The following is a 16,960-nucleotide window of genomic DNA, read 5'->3' on the forward strand; positions in this document are numbered from 1 at the left end:
GCCAGTATCCTGTGCCAAATGCTGTCTGGGACATGGTGGGAGGGGGTGGGGGTGTCTCATTCCAGATGTGCAGGCTTGCTGGAGTGGCCCACAGCCAGGACATCTGGCCTCCCTGGCTGCCCTTCCTCCCTTCTATTTAGGACCCCTGCGGGTGTGATTTCACACTTGGGCACACACAAACACCGCCACCTCGCACACTTCAGCCTGCAGGCGGGCGCACCAAATGCACACACTGCACAGCCCTCCCACACAACGGGAGGGGTGGAACATTCTGTAAAAGGCTCTTTCGTGGAGAGGGAGGAGGTATGGAATAGGGGAGAAGCGTGTGTTTGTCCATCCGGTGTCCATCTGGGTTTTCTGTCTCTGTGTCTAAGAAAGGGGTGTGTGGGCTGCCAGGGTGTCCAACCAGGGAACCTCACCAGGAGCCAGAAAACTGGCATCAGCCAGAGCAGACCCGTTAACTAGAGCCTGCCACCCTGAAGGTCAGGCGTGGGTCCTCTTGTCATGGAGACAAGAGCCAGACGCTGAGCAAACATTCCAGCTCTGGCCCCCTCTCCCACAGGACAAGGTTGTGTCTTGTCTGGCCTCCTCCTTCCTGCCATTGCCTCCCTCCCAGCCAGCCCAGAGGCGCAGACCTGTCTCCCCGAGGCCAGAGGGAGAGAAACCATATCCCTGCTCCTTCCCTTCAAAGGAGTCTCTCTCTGCCTTTTCTCTACATGGATCTCAGGGGGAAAGAACCCAGCTTCTTACACTGAGGCTGCCACCCTCAGCTTCCGGGGAGATCGACAGCCTGCTCCAGGCCCCAGGGCTCCCTGAGGGCCTTCAGTGGGGCTGTAGTTCTTTTACTGGCTCCGAGCTCCTCCCTATAGCAAGGGCAGGTGTTGTGCCAGATAGAGGGACTATGTGTGGGGACCCATGCCCAGGAAGCAGTAGGGCATGGTGCACCCCACACTGGCCCTTTAAGCAGCAGTGGGAACCAGACCCATTGCTAGCATCTGATTGCATACAGTTCCCCCTCCACGGTCAGGCTGCAGCCCTGTCCTCCAGCCCTGACCGCAGGTGGACAGGGCTGAGCAGATGGCAAGCCCCCCAAACTGTTGGAGCTGCCTGGGCATCTCACCCAGACACTTTGCCAGCCAACTTGGCATCAGCTCCTCCACGGCCAAATTTGTAGTCAGTGGTCACAGCTCCCTTCACCAGCCCTCCGGGTTCCTCTGAAGCTCGGAGGACGCACTCCCAGGTCACAAGCCACAGGTACAGAGGGAACCGAGATCATAACTCCGTCTAGACTGTGGGGCTCCAGCCCAGAGTCCCTGGTTCTCCACCTCAAACAGGGCCTCTGAATAAACACCACAGCTGGGGCAGCTCAGGATCGCCCTCTGCAGCCACCCTGGGCACCAGTCCCAAGACCATCACCACCATAGATTCGGACCCTATAATGACTCAGGGGCTCGGGCTGGCAGGTTCTCCAGTCTTCCCTGGGCCCATCTTCAGAGGCTGCCACCAGGCAGTGGAGGCTGCCTAGGAGCTGCCTGCAGGGCACTGATACTCCACAACTTAATGTGTTCTCAGGGCCCAGCTCACCCTCCCCTTCTGGCTGCTTCGGGTTCTAAACTAGACCAGCTTCAGTGCAGCCGCCCATCCACTCAGGTGGTCCCACGTGGGAGGAAGGCACCCTCGCTCTTCCAACTGTCTCCAAGCCCCCGAGGACCCTGGGTTTCCCTGGATCCTGAGTGCACGACCAGTGAGAGAGCGAGGATGGACCTGCCCGGACTGTGCTCCCAACCGTGGTACCCAGGTTGAGATGACCGCATAGCCTGGAGCTTCCGACTCCTCCCTCTGGGAGCACCTCTCTGGCCCGGGAGGACAGGATGACAGCACGAGCCGGCAGTCAGCAGACCTGGCTCTGCCAGGCTTCGCCCTGTGACGTTGGCCAGCTGCCCCTCTCTGGGCCTCTGCTTCCCCAGCCTGTTGCCTTTGCCCAGCAACCTTTCCTGCCACAGGCAAGGAGAAAACCCAGGGCCCAGGCTCCTGGCAGCCAGAGGACTGGGCCAGGCTCCTGAGGCCCCTGGGATCCTCAGCAGCAGTGGGGGCTTGCAGGGCTAACTGTTGGCCCTGCACTGCCCCTCGCTCCTTTTTCTCTCTGATCCCGCTTCCACCCCCACCCCCCTCCCCCCAGCAAATTTGAATGCAAACACAAGCTCTACCATTTGGTGGCTTTGTGTCCCTGGGTGAGTCACTTCACCGCTCTGAACCTCGGATTCTTTATCTAGACACAAAGGATGATGACACCTCACAGGGTTTCAAGGAGGGAATGAGATAACCTTTGAAGACAGCCTGTAGATGGGCCTTCTTTTCCTTTCCTCTGCGGGACAATTTTCCGGTTCCTGGACCACTCCTTTCCTATGATAAAAGGAGACTTCTGGCACACAAGTTTCTAGGTGGGCATCAGGAGCGTAGCACAGAACTACTGTCAGAAAAGACCATGCTTAACCCACAGTAAGGCGGGGCTCACAGAGCAGGGGACATATTTCTGGCTAGCCTTTCTGGGCACCTCCCAAGTCCCACCCTGTGCTTGACTGTCCCTACACACAGGGCTGACTCTAGAGTCCTGGAAAAGATTTGCTGCTCCATTTTGCAAAAATAGTAGTGCCCAACGGGGAGAGGGGCAGAGGGCAGCCAGATGTTTTCCCCAGAGAGCCACGCGGCCCCTCACCCAGCCTCCTGTTGACTAGCCCCCTTCTCCTGCTCCAGCCCCCTCCCAGCCCCACATCCTCCCTGCCCCCATCCCAGGAACATCTGGTTCCAATCTCCTCCAGATGCTGTGGCCAAGCTGTTTTATGGCCAATCACCTCAGCTCAGCTTCCTGAAGGCCTCTCTCTACTTTGGGGAATGGTCCCTTCTTGTCCCTCTGCCTGGGACCCCAGCCACCTCTTTTCCCAACATGGATAAGAGACACATACTGAAGCCAAATGCAACTGTGAGGGTTCTCCGAGCAGGCACATCCCTTCCCGCTATGTGTGTGGGGGCTGTACTCCATCCAGGATTCACAGAAAGATGCTGGCCCGGGAGGAAAGGAATGGGCAGGGAAGGAGATGTCTGGGAGTGTGCGTGTGCGTGTGCGTGTGCGTGTGCGTGTGCGTGTGTGTGTTGGGAGCACTAGTGGATGTGGTTATGTGTATATGTTGGCTGTGTCAGAGGTGCCCCTGGGTGGCCACCACCTCATTTTCCCTCCCTTCCTGCCCTGGAGCAGGGCTAACTCAGGGCCCCTGCTGTATAGAGAGACAACTGCAGCCCAAGGTTGTCCCTCACCTTTCGGCTCTCTATGGCCAGCAAGGCTGTCTTCTAAATCAATCCAGCTCAAGGAGGGTGTGTGAGTGTGTGTGTGTGTGTGTGCTCCCGTGCAGGCCTCTGTGCAGACTCCTCCAGATGCCCTGGCCCAGCGTGGTCTGACGGCACCTCTAGCAGCGCAGGGCAGGCGTGGCGGAGAGCAGCTGTCTGGAGATAGGGAGGAGGGGCTGACTGGAGGAAGCCTGCCCATGCGCTCCCCAGCCCCGCCCACCCTGCCTCACCTGGCCGCCTGCACTCCCACTAAAAGGACGCTGGAAGCCAACCTCTCCTCCTAAGAAACCCAGGAGGAGCCACAAAAGGAAGACTGAAGCCTGAGCCTCGCCCCTGGAGGATGCTGAAAACCCCTAGGCTCCCGGCAGGAGGTCGGGGCTCCTGCTCAGAGGTGAAAGGCTAGACCCTGGTGCTCACTCCTGTCCTGGGAATTCCAGACTCCAGCTGCTTGCTGCCCAAGCCCTTTAAATAAACCTCCTGGGCATTTTCGACTCCACAGCCCCCCCTGGTGTTTTCAGGAATTAGGATCAGCCTTGGTCGGCCAGAGGAGATCCTTGCCAGGGCCACTGTGTCTGAGCCCGCCCTGCTTGTGTCTTACCGTCTCAGGTGACCCTGGCACACAATAGGGGACACAGGGCAGGGACATGAGAAGATGCCAGCTTCTGATTCGATCCTGGCCACTGTCATTGACTGACTGTAAGACATGGGCAAGCCTTTTAACTTCCTTGTGCCTCAGTTTCTTCATCTGTTAAATGTGAATACGGCACAGAGCCACTGTGAAGACTAAACAAGCTGATGTATGAAAGCACCTGGCGAGATGCCTGACACATAGTAGGCCCTCAGGAAGTGGTCTTTGCCCTCCTTCCTAGCCTTAGGCGGCTCAGTGACACATGCTCATTGGCCCTGAGCCCGGCAGTGTCAGGGAGGTGACTGTAATTTTTCTGGAGCTTTTCCACTCCAGCAGAGGATCATTTTAATAAGCCCATAATAATAGACACAGAGGTGACTCAGATCTGCCAAAGAGGAGCCCTGCTGGGGAGAGGACAGGGCTTGGGGGGGGGGGGGTGGTGAATTCAGTGGCATTTTAGTCTGACGCTGCAGTGGGAAGGGCTCCAAATGGGGGACCTAGGGACCTTGGTTAGGCCTCCAGATTGGTACAGATTCTCTCCTAAGAGGCCTCAGTTTCCCCTTCTGCAACATGCAGGGCAACTCCACTGGACCTCCAAAATCCCTTCCGAGCAGGAGATGTGGCTCTGCTTCCGGAGCCCCGCATCCCGCAGCAAGATTTGGAGCACTCTTGGAGACAATTTCCGGAGGCCTGTCCTTGGGGGCAGGCCCATGTGAGCTCCTCCGTGACGGTATGATTTGCCTACCCGCACTCCCAGAGTCCAAGGAGAGGTGGGGCTCTCAGGCCATGGTGGCTTGTTTATTGGTACACATCGCAAGCACAGCACAGGCAGGCGTGCCCCAGGTCAGGGCAGACACGGGGCCAAGGGAGGGCAGCGGGCCACCGCACAGCGATGCTGCCAGCAGAGGGGGAGAGGGCCTGAGGGCCATGTCCTCTCCTACTCCATGCATCTCCCAGGCCCCCAGACCTGATCCATGCCACAGAGACAGCTGACCACACCACTCCCTGTGGCTACAGAAGAGGCGACCAGCTGTCCCACCTGCCCCTCACTGAGACATGGCCTTGTTGGCCTGCGGCCCCTGCTGTCCTTTATCACAGAAACCGGGTTGTCATTATGGAGGCTGTTCTCCTCCACCTGACATCACCCCCATCATCCCCAAACAGCTAGCTGCCTCCATCAATACCTCCCCTCCTCACCCACCTGGTCTGCTTGTCTCAGGGGGTCTACCCTCACCACCGTGGTGACCCGTACAAAAGTAGGAAAACAGGTAAAAATGCTGTTAGGTCCAGGAAAGTCTTCAACAGGAGCTCCCCAGGGAAGGGACTCTCCAACAATAGGCTAAAGGGGGAGTGCAGACAGTGCCAGTGGGCGGGGGCGACAGGCAGGTGGCAGGGAAACCACAGTCCAGATCACACACAGAGAGCTAGCAGGTTCACAGCCAGGCGGGTGCCGGGCTCTGTGGGCAAGCCCTCGGGTCTACTTCCACACCAGGCCCCTCAGGACAAGAGGCGACCCACTCCCAGCTCAGAAAGGGAAGGGGTCCCTCTGGGTCTCAGGGGTCTCTTTCCCCCTCCTCGACCCCAGTAGCTGCCATTCCAGACCCCAGTGCTCAGGGCAAGGGAGAAGATCCTCTAGATCTATGCTATCTCCAGAACAAAGGACAAATTCCAACAGCCTGGATGCCCCAAAGCCAAGAGAAAAAAGAGGGCCCCTTTCTAGAGCACAGGTGCGGGGGACAGCTCTCCCCATGCAGGTGCCGAGGGGCAGGAAGACATGGGTGTGCAGGCGACTATTTATAGAGGGAAGGCCAGGTCTGGAGTAGGAAGTCCCCAGGCCCAGCTGAGCAGGGAGGGGCACCCTCTGGTGGTCCTGAGTGGGGTGGGTGGGGCTAAGGAAGGGCACCCCACAGCTCTGTGTCCCCTCGGGAGGCAGGCAAGCTACATGTGGGCTTTGGCCTAGAGAGGCTTTCCCGAAAGAGCCCAGACGCCGCAAGTCTCCGTGAGATGGAGGCCTGGAATGAAGCGAGAAATAGCAGGACGGGGACATCAGAGGGAAGAGGAAGTCTCCAGGAACCCACCCCCTGCCCCCACCAACCTACTGAAGCCAAGAGCCTGTTCAAGTCTACCAGGCATGGTGGGCCACGCCTACCAGGGGGACCACCCTCTGTTACCTCTAATGCCAAGAGGAGGGGGAGGGGAGCTGACAGCGTGGAGAGGGTAGGGGGGCAGGAGAGAGAAAGCCAGCTCCCTGAACTTACATCACCCACCACCACCCGCCTGTCATTTCTCCCTAGCCCCCCAGCTCTCCCGGAGTCCCTAGCGGCCCACACTGATGTTGCAGGTCTTGCAGCTGGGGTCTTTCTTGGCGTCAGCAGTGGACAAGCTCATGAGCTGGTGGCCGCTGATCTCCCCCAGGGTGCCCAGGGACAGGTCGACGGGCTCAGTGTAGATGATCTCCAGGATGAGGTCCTGGGCGTGGCGGAAGACCAGCTCCCCATCCTCCACGCTGCAGGTCAGGAACTTGTTGCAGGCAATGTCCAGAAGGGGCAGGCGGTCTCGGCAGAAGCGGTCCCCCAGGGAGCCCTTGGGGGCCAGCACCAGGATGGCGTAGTGGTAGGCTGTGTACATACAGTAGAAGTCCGCAAAGTAGAGGTTGGTGCTGGGGTTGAAAAGGCGCTGGGCAGGGATCTGGAAGCGCCAGCGGCCGTAGGGGGAGTCCTGTGGGGGCTGGCCTGTGTTGAACTCCGTGTTGCAGCTGAAGAAGACCCCGTGGAGCATGCCGCTGGTTGGGGAGCCGTGGCTGCCGCTGTTGTCCTTCAGGTAGGTCTGCAGCATGTTCCCGCAGTGGGTCCTACCCATTCCAGGGACAATGCCAAAGGGAAGAGAAAATGCCACTGGTTAGCTGGGCTGAGGCTTGGCTGCTGTGTGTGGTGAGAAGGGAGCCAGCCCAGTTCCCAGCTCTCCCACCAGCCACCGCCTCCACCCATCACAAATAGAACGTTCCCGAATGCGAGAGCGGGAGGAGATGGGCCGATCCAGCCCACTCTTTCACAGAGGAGAGGCCTGGACCTGCTGTTCCCCGCATAAAGCCCTTTGCTGGAGCTTGAGGGAAAAGCAAGGCCATCACAATCTGGTCTTTCTGGCTCCACCTCTTACCACCCCTACCCACAGGTGACAACCTCCAGCCACAGGGGAATGCCACCCCAGCTCTTTCCTGCCTCTGCATTTGCAGTGCTCTGCCCTCTGCCTGGACTTCCCTTCCCGCTTTCTCCACCTGGCCTGGCAAACACTTATTCATCCTTCAAGGCCCAGCATCGGTATCCCTTTCTCTCTAAAACCTTCCAGGAACATCAGGCACTTGCACTCAACAAAATGTTGATTGTCTACTATGTGCAGGACACTGAGTTTTACTCAGTAATCACACACACTGACCGCATTCCATCTGTCCGCACTGTCCCACAACAGACAGGGTTTCGAGGGGATTCTGCCTTTAGTCCTCTTTATATTCTGGCACACATGGTGCTCTCTGTCTCTTGCCCGCTTTCTGATAGAGAAACCCAAACAGGTCCAGTGCCCTAACCACTCACCTCACTGCCTCTCTTCTTTAGTGCAAACACCAGAGGCCCTCCAGGCCCCCACAGCCCTGGGGTAGGGTCAGAGTGACACCATGATAAAGACAGACAATACTGGTGGTGGCTTGTCCTGGCCCAGCCTTAGGACATGGACTTGGAGCAGTGTCAGTAGTCATGGGGGGATGGGCGACCGCTGGTCCAGCCTCACTCTTGCTTGGTCCTGGCTGTCCTAAGTGACTAGTGAATTGCTGGCCCTCTGGGTCTCAGGCTCCCCATGTGTCAGCTGAAGGTGTTAGATGACATCACGATTGGATCAAGAATTTTCAATGTGGAACCTCTCTCTTTTTCCCCAAAGGGAATTATACATAGGCGGCCGTAGGCAATAAAATTGACACTGCTCAGGTTGAATGACAGGTGTGAGGTCCACCTTGCAGTTCCTCAATGACCCCTCAGCACCACCCTCAGGGCTGCCTGAGACACACCCTGGAGCCCCCAGGCTCCCCAGCAGACAGTGTGAAGAGCACAACCCTTCATACTCGGAACCGCTCACACTCTGTGCCCCCCTCACCACCTCCCCTTCAGACCCAGGGCCTGAATTGGAGAGATACCTGCCTTTCACAGGACAGGAACTGCCTCAAAGGAGGATCCCACCTGGGTCATCACTCGCCCAGGCCTGTTTTCACAGGTGCCCCAGGCAGCTCTATCCTGAGTGCTCTCTGCTTTCCTGGAGCTCAATCCCAAGCCACCAGCTCCCCCCCCACCCTACCCCCACCCCTAGTCAGCCTGTGGTGGAAGGGCATGGCGACTCTGTGCAGAGGATCTGGCAGGTGACAAGGTTGGGGTCTCATCAAACAGCCTGGGCAGCTGAGGCAGAGCTGGGGGAGGGAGAAGGGACCCGAGGGGCCTGCAGGGCTGCACGCACCTGGCGTGCTGGAAGTACTCCTTGTGATGGTTGCGGTAGAAGACAGAGAAGCGCAGCATGCGGCCTGCGATCTGCTCCGCCTTCTCCTGCAGCTGCGCCAGGTGCTCCTTGGCATAATCTGCAAGAGTACAGATGGGTGAGCTGCCGCCAGGCAGGGTCACAGCCCCTCCCCCTCCCTCACCCACAATGTGAATGCCAACCCATCTCTGTGCTCAGAGCAGCAGGGGACACCAAACGTTCACAGCATCTTGGACCACGTGGGAATGGGCCAGCTGGAGGCTGTCTGTCCTCATCACCTCTGCACCCTCAGTGCCAGAGGCTCAGGACTCTCTGCTCAGACAAGGGCCTGCCGTTATGTTATACAATACAGCCCCCGGGGCTGTCATCCCAGGCTGTCCTAGGCCTCCTGTGAAAGGACCAGCAGGCAGATGAAGGACTGAGAGGGGGAGGTTTTGAGGTCCTTTAGGGAGAGCCCTCAAACCCAGCAGGTCAGAGGCTGCCCACACCACCCACGGGGAAGCGAGTTGTCATTACAGGGAGACTCCTGGAGAGCCTGCCGAGACCTGAGGTAAGTGTTTAGGTGGACCAGGTCTGGGGCGAGGACTCTACTTCGTATCCCAGGAAAAGCAGAAAAGCATGGAAACCAGATAGTGTTTCCATGAGCCTGGCTTTTTGCTTGTTCATGCATGAAACTGGACCCTCCCCCAGGCCAGGGCCAGGGCCCAGAGTCCAGAGCCCAGAGCCCAGAGCCCAGAGGCCCCGGCAGAGTGCTGCTAGCCTCGACAGCGCCTTTGTGCAAATTAGAAAAGGTGCCCTTTCCTCCTTGCTGGTGCAGCCCTGGCCAGGGTGCTGGGTTTGGCAAGAGGAATATGGACTGGACTGCCGCCACCCCCAGCTCCCCTGTTTGAATTAAATTCCCACCACTCATGGAGTTCTGGGGTAAACTAAGAGGCTTTCCCCACGGCGAGAGGGAGCACCTTCAGAGAGTGGGGTGTGCAGCTGAGCTAAGAAAAAGCACCACTCAAAAGAGAACAGCAGCTCAAGGACACAGCAAAGGGCACAGACCTTGGCAGAGGGTGGAGCCAGCCGCCTCGGAGGCCTAGGGCTAAAACTGTCCCCTGCCCCTTCCTTGTGACAGAGGGAGATCTGGGGCAGTTCTCACCATGGACACCAAAAGAATAGAATACTGCGGGGACAGAACCTGGGTCATCAGTGACCAAGTACACTTGAGCCTGGTTTTTTGCTTGTTCATGCTGGAATTTCCAAGCTAAGTTCTGCTATGAGAGTTTGTGGGACTGCTGAATAAGGATCATTTTCTCAGGCTAAGTGGAGGCTCAAGACGAGCAAAATGTGATTGCTCCACGAAGCATCCAGCGACCAGTGATTGCTAAAACGAGGTCTAGCCACACAATGTGATATTATTCCACCTTAAGAAGGAAGGAAATTCTGACACATGCTACAACACAGATGAATCTTGAGGTCATGATGTTAAGTGAATAAGCCAGTCACAGAGGGACAAGTAATGCGTGATTACCCTCACAAGAGTGGTCAAATTTAGAGAGACAGAGAGTGAAATGGTGGTTGCCAGGGGTTGCAGTGAGGGGGGAGTGGGAGGTGTTGTTCTGTGGGTATAGAGTTCCAGTAGGGGAAGATGAAAAGTTTTGGAGATTAGTTACATACCAACATGAATGTATTTAATACCACTGAACTGTGCACTTAAAATGGTTAAGATAGCAACTTTTATGTTATGTGTATTTTACCACGATTCAGAAAAACATGCTTGCCCCAAGCCAGAAAAGTGACTCCTTCCCTTTATAGAAATGACGTCATCACCATGATTAGTAGTGCTCACATCTGCCTCCTGCATTACAGGCTTCGGGGGTGGGGGTTGGGGGGGCAGGGGAAGGTCTCATCTACTTGTGTTTCCCTGAAGGCCTAAACCTGGTGCTGGTGTACAGCAGGTGGTCACAGTATCTGCTAGGTTAAGACGAAGCCCCTTTGCCCAGCCAGTGTGGCTTAATGGTTAAACGTCAACCTCTGAACCAGGAGATCACGGTTTGATTCCAGTCAGGGCACATGTCGGGTTTCGAGCCCAATCCCCAATAGGGGGCATGTAGGAGGCAGCCAATCAGTGATTCTCTGTCATCATTGACGTTTCTCTCTCTTCCTTTCCCTTCCTTTCTGAAATTAATATCTACATATATATATAGAGAGATATATAGGGATAGAGGTATACCAGTAGATATAGACGTAGACATAGATATAGATACAGATATATAAAAGATTTTTTAAAAAGTCGAAGCCCCCTCCTGACCATAACTAAACCGGATGCACAAAAGCACAGACCGGCAGGGCCTCACCTCCGGTGCAGAACTCGACTGTCTCGCTCCAGCCGGACACCAGGTACTCCCCGTCGCTCTGCTTCACTGCAGTCTGCACCGCCACACTGTACTCTGTGCGGGGGCTCAGGAACCAGTGGCCTCTCACCGTCATGGGCAGGGGCACAGCCTTGGCCACAAGCTTTGTGGGGACATCCTGAGACATGGGGTGCAGACCGAGAGCCAAGAGTCAAATTGGGGGTCATGCCCAACCTTGGCATTCCCTCAGACTTCCCCCCACCCCTTGCCTCCTGGAGAGGGCCAGAGTCTCAGTGATTCGATGGCCGGGTGTCCTGGCCACCAGGCTCCTGCAGGAGCAAGCAGTGGCCATTGAGAAGGCCACACAGACACTCCCCAGCCTCCACCATCCTTAACTGCCTGATGCCCCTTCTCTTGGGAACTAAGGAGAAAGGCCACTGGGGTGGAAGCCCACAAAGTTGAGGGCGGCCAGACCTCCGTTTTCGAGGGAGACTTCGAGAGCTCTGCACACTGCAGTGCCGTTTCCACGGCAACGGCCAATGCTGAGAAGCCAGGGAGGAAGGGAAAATATGCCTTATTCTTTTGGGAGGAGGTTAAGGGGGTGGTGTTGAACATTCACGTCACCGTGGCAACTGGCCTGCCAAAAGACACCCAGATCGGGGGAGCCAGTTCCAAAGAGAGAGGGTGAGTAACCCACATGATGCTGTCGTCGTGGGAACCAGCTTCTTCCCACCTCACTCTTCCCCTGCCTTTCCCCCAGCTTAGAAGATGGGAGCCTTCCTCCCACCCACCCCCACACCAGCTCTAACCCAGGAAAAGGACGCCCTAGCCAACAGGGGACTCTCTCACATGCATTTTCTAAACCCAGCAAACAGGCCAGAGGGCCAGGGCAGAGAGGATCACAGGGGCCTGAAGGACCCTGCAAAGGGCCCCACCCCTGCCCACAGCCCATGTTACCCACCCAGTCCACAAGGCACCCCCAGGTGTGAGGTCGTGGCCCGCCTGGGTTTTCCTGTCCTAATCACGATAACGGTATTCACCGTGTGCTGGGCCCTGAGCCAAACGGCACACAAACATTACCTCACAGATGCCTCTCACAAGCCTACAGGGGCTGCCATGATTATTATTCCAATTTGCCAGCAAAGGAACTCAGGCTCAGAGAGGTTAACTAACTTTACCACGATCACACAGTAAGCAGAGCCTGGATTGGAATCAGGCCTCTCCAGCTCCCCACTGTCAGCTCCAGGCTTGCGTCATCCTGCCTCCCTTCAGAGCAGGCGTGAGGAAGACGTGCTCACCCGGTGCTTGAATTTGTTGGAGTTCTTATTCTCCTTCTTGTTGAGGTCGATGAAATAATGGGTGACCCTCTCTAGGTCGCTGTTCTCCATGGCCCAGGAGATGCGGAAGGAGTCACAGGTGATGTTATTGACCTCGATGCTGTGGGGAGTGGACAGCAGCTCCATGCTCCCTTTCGGTTCGGCTCCTGTGGGGACTGAGGAGAGGAAGCATCAGCACCTCCCGCCCCACCGTGCAGTTTTCGGGAATGTCTCCTCCAATATTCCTTTCCATGCGGGACCTGGAGGAGCCGTTATTTGCACCTGCCCCATCGAATCGGATGCAAAGGTTGCACAGGGCAGACTGGAGGGTAGGACTGAAGGTGGGATGGGCGTCCCCCGGGCTCTTGGCTCTCCTAAGAGGGGTCTGCAGAGCAGACGGCACCTGACAGGTGGCAGAGGCAGTGGGAACGCCGAGAACGCCAGGCGGGACAGATTGTCAGCAGATGGAGCCGAGGAGGGGGCCCTCAGCCAGCAGGCGTGAAAAGAGAAAGGGGTGGGGGTGGAGAGAACAGTGTGAGGCCCAGGAGGGACAGGAAGCACCCACCAAGGACATGGGTGTGAGGGTGCAGGCAGGAGGAGGACACTAGCAGCCAAGAGGCCAAGGGTGCAAGGCTCTGGGTGGTCAGGACACCTCCTCTGGGGGGGGCACTCAGCAGGGGTCACCACCACACAGGGCTGGGAGTGCAAGTGCACGTGGACCCACTGGTGGCGGGGGGAGTACAAGCTACAGACCTTCCCCCACCCATAACTTTTCCACTATCGTTCTTTCCCTTCCACTCTTTTCCCACTGCTGTATATTCTTTCCTCTGGCACTTGATTCTCTTAAGTAATTAGTTTTACTTTTGATGCCTGTGGCAAGCTAAGTGCTGCTAATTTCACCAACAGCATCTCATGTAAGCTCCCAGTAGGTAGGCATTATTATTACACCCATTTTCCAGATGAGGTAGCTGAAGTTGGGGGTACTAAGATGCCAAAGGTCACACAGTTAGAAAATGCTTCAAACTCAGGTTTGTCTGACTCTGGAGCACTCTACCCTTTACCGTTACGTGGAATTTGTGTTCCCGTGTGTGTGTGTGTGTGTGTGTGTGTGTGTGACATGACATGTGTGGTGTGTATGTATGCACAGGTGCACATAATTTTACCAATATTTAGTTTTCCTTCTCTGTCCTTTTCTTTCAAGCAATGGCATTTTCTCCCCCCTCCCCCCCACCACCCACTCCTCCCCCCTGCACTTCTTCCCCTGGCTGCTCTCCCAGGTGGGAAGGACCACCGCTCTCACTGTGCTTAGCCAGGAAGCGCTGACTCTGGCCCTGACTTTGGCCTGGCTCACTGGAGCCCTGCGAAGTGGGGTGGGGAGGGGAGAGGGGAGGGAAGGGGCCGTCTCTGGGATAGGAGCCTGAGTGTAGGCTGGGCTTTCTCCCGGGACATCTGCTCAGTACCCAGTCGAGCTCATGCTTCCCGGTTCTTCCTCAAGCCCAGTCCCAGCACAGCTCAGATTTCTGGAGTGTCATCTCCTTTCTCCTCCTTCCCTCTTCTTCTCTTCACCCAGGTGCTAGGGTAAGGGTACCTTGTGCCTTCGAAAGCAGGTACTTCTATTTATAGCTTCCAGAAGATTCAACCCACACTTTCCTGTCAACGAAGCCTGCTCTGGAGCCTGGCACCTCTAAATTAACCTGTGGGCTGCCTGGGTGGCAGGCACAGGGCAAAGGATCTGGGTGATGGCCCTTACCTGTCCCAGGGTGTTCCCTGAGTCCTTGTTACATCTTAGCTTTCCACCCGAAAGTGTATGCCTGCCTGCTGTGCGGTTCAGCCAAATGCCAGTGGGCCTCGTGAATCTCATGGTAGATAAGCATGGGGGTGCTACCAGGCCCCCCACAAAATAAAACAGATTGGGATAGGGTGTCTGGAAACAACTAGACAAGAAACCAGTTTGTAATTCCTGGGGACAATTGTGAAGCAGTGAGGAGATGCCATCCTCTGAGGTCCCAGTGAAGAGCTCCCCAGCAAGACAGGCATGTGCCCCCACATACACACACACACACCAACACAGACATATGCCCACCCCAGGGAGGGCCTCGGTGGCTGTCTCCCACCCACATGGGATGCAGTACACGCCTACCCGGTGGGGGGGCACCTGCCGCTGCCTCAGTCCCCCTCAGTCTCCCAGAGACAGGACAGGGGCTTGGTGCTGAGGTGTCCAGGACGTGGGTCAGCCTTCCCCATCGACATTCTAGGAGAGCCGAGACTACTCCCACGCGAGACTGGGAGAGTGGCCATGAGTGACACTGGGAGATCAGGAAAGCCAGGGTGGGCCAAAGGTGGGCATGAATCCCAGTTCTCCAAGCCCAGATGACCGGGGAAGGGCAGGGTGTGAGAGACAGGTTGAAACAACACCTGAGAAACACCCACACTCCTGTGTGAATCCACCCTGAGACAAGCATTCACACACCCACAGGCAGGCAGGCGCGCGCATTCGAGCACACACACACACACACACACACACACACACATGCGCGCGCGCGCACCAAGTATGCCCACAGACAGGCTGCACACACCTCCTCAGACATTCTCACTCCCACCCACTCCCCTACGCACCCAGGGACCTTCTGCCACTCTCCACATTCTAAGACTGCCCAGCAATTTCCCCTCCACTAGCTGTCACCTCCATACAGACCCTCACATGCTTAAGTCCACAGGCTCTCACACACACATATGTATGCACACCTTCTCACAAAGCCGTGATTTAGGGGGGGAACCATAGGCACCAACATGCATGCATGGCACTGACACAGGAGCCATGCAACCCATATGCCTGCTGGCACCCATGTATTTTTATTTGCACACACGTCAACCTCTGCCCATATTCTGGTATTCGCCCTCAAGTCTTCTCAAGGCTCAAAGACACAGACTTTGAAAATATGTTTGTCTCTGGCCACACTCTGACAAAGCCAAGCCTTCATATGCCAACAGGTTTGCCTACCTACGCAGCTCTGCCCACAGACAGGGGCTTCTGCCCACACTCTCCACCTACCTACCCCTTTCTGCTTCGAGTCGCACCTCCCACATAGGAACCCTCCGTCAACATGTACTCCTACACACATATCCACCCACCAATATACTGCTTCACACTGTCCCTACTGACACGTATTCACAGGCTACTCAGATAAGTGATCCCCCCCACACATGTGCTTCACATGTACAAGAAACGTATGTTCCTAGACATGCCACACAGCAGTTAAAACCCACACATGAACATAAGTGCACGCAGACAGAACTATCTGCGCAGGCAAACCTCCAGTCTCCTCCCAAGCATGGTGCACACACTGCTATGATACCTTTGCCCATGCTCATTCAGAAAAGCACCACCGGCCACCCCACTGTCCCTGTTGGCATCGCTGACTGCAGCAGAATGGTCACGGGGTGACTAACTGTGGTGCCCCGGGGACAGGATCCAGCTGTTAACCCCTTGGCCAAGGGCCTGGGGGAAAGGGGACAAGGTCGTTGGCCCTGACAATCCAGGCGGGCACTGCAAGCAGTGGCAGGACCCTCGTGCCCCCAGCTCCTAGCCCCTGGCCACCCAAGTCCCTCTCGGGATTGACAGCAGAGGAAGGGCACTCACCTGGCTCCACCAGGCTCTGCAGAGGGAGACCTGGGAGGGAGGGAAGGGAGAGAGCTCTGTGTGGATGGGCTCCCCAGGCAGAGGGGCAGCGGGCTGGATGCCCGGGTCACAGGCAGCAGCGCTCGCCGGCTCCTCTTGCTCCTTTCACGGCGGCGGAGGAGGCTTCTTCCATGCCCCACAGGCAGTCCCTGCTGCTCCGCAGCGCGCTGCTGCCCCGGGAGAGGCGATGTTCCCAGCCGAGCGCAAGGAGAGGCAAAAGCAAAGCGATGTGGAGGAGAGAGAGGCAGAGAAGACGAGAAGGAACGGGAGAGCCAGACCCAATCTGGCTCCACCAATGGGATCAGTGGCTGCCCAGCGTCAGGTGACAATAAGCAAGCTCGGTCCCTGCTCTCCGGGCTGGTGGGAGGGGGAAAGGGCAGAAGGTCTGGAAGGGAGCAACGCGGATGTCTTCCAAGACACCGGCGGTGGCTGCCCCCTTCCCCGTTTTCCCAGGACACGTGCCTTGGCAGAAGTCCCTCCAACACACCTCTCCTTGGAAATCTCTCAGTTGAATGCAGCCCCCAAACTTTAGGATGCTGGGGGAGGGTGGGGCTTAGCCCGAGGGCTTGGGAGCCTGAAGCAAAGATTCTGATTGGGGGAGGGGGTGGCTGTGAAGGGGCAGGATTCCGATCGGGTTTGGGAACCCGTAAGTGTGTGGGGTGGGGTGCGGTGGGGAGGCAGCGGTGTCGGTCTTAGTCTGGTTTCTTTCCTCTGGGCCTTTGGCTAATCCATAGCTCCATTTTCTTACCAACTCTATCAAGAGCTATCTTACAGAAGCCCAAGAGAACCCTGGTGGTCTAGGGATAGTCTGACTGCTTAAGCAGAGAGAGACAAGAGAGAGAAGTGTGGGCTGTGAAGGATGTGCAGAGGCAGGAAAGTGGGGATGGGAGGGACCCACAGAGCTTGGAGTGCTCGGATTCTAGCCAACTATCTGGGCTCAGAGGAGCCAAGCCCTGAGCACAGTGGCCAGAGAGAATACTTACTGTCTACTGATAAGGATCCGCAGAAAATGCAGACCCTGTGGATGCCGCTGTGAAGAACCCGCAAGGAAATTTGAACCAAGCAACCAGCAGTGAGTACGTGCAGTGTGGAGAAGCATGGCCTTTGCAGACAGACAGATAGGGTTAAAATTCTTGCTCTATTT

At 56.8% G+C, this 16,960-nt stretch overlaps 1 protein-coding gene across 1 annotated transcript; it reads right to left on the reverse strand.

The window, feature by feature from the left end:
• Positions 1-4,749: 4,749 nt before the first annotated feature.
• Positions 4,750-16,681, reverse strand: PHYHIP (phytanoyl-CoA 2-hydroxylase interacting protein). The gene is made up of 5 exons (XM_070416567.1): positions 15,778-16,681; positions 12,120-12,313; positions 10,825-10,999; positions 8,465-8,582; positions 4,750-6,821 (listed from the first exon to the last, which is right to left on the reverse strand). Exons 2-5 carry the CDS (start codon positions 12,282-12,284, stop codon positions 6,287-6,289), a joined length of 993 nt encoding a protein of 330 aa, XP_070272668.1. The 5' UTR covers positions 12,285-12,313; positions 15,778-16,681; the 3' UTR covers positions 4,750-6,286.
• Between the last annotated feature and the right edge of the window lie 279 nt (positions 16,682-16,960).

The sequence above is a fragment of the Myotis yumanensis genome, unplaced genomic scaffold, assembly GCF_028538775.1.
Source record: "Myotis yumanensis isolate MYYU_CA2020_CCGP unplaced genomic scaffold, mMyoYum1.0.hap1 SCAF_5, whole genome shotgun sequence".
In the NCBI taxonomy this organism is placed as follows: Eukaryota; Metazoa; Chordata; class Mammalia; order Chiroptera; family Vespertilionidae; genus Myotis; species Myotis yumanensis.

Excerpts from the sequence above, each read along its gene's own strand:
- PHYHIP (XM_070416567.1), bottom strand. The coding sequence starts at position 12,284 with ATGGAGCTGCTGTCCACTCCCCACAGCATCGAGGTCAATAACATCACC. Across the intron at positions 11,000-12,119 it reads CCAACAAATTCAAGCACCGG|GATGTCCCCACAAAGCTTGT; the intron begins GTGAGCACGTCT and ends CCCATGTCTCAG. Across the intron at positions 6,822-8,464 it reads GAGTACTTCCAGCACGCCAG|GACCCACTGCGGGAACATGC; the intron begins GTGCGTGCAGCC and ends TGGAATGGGTAG.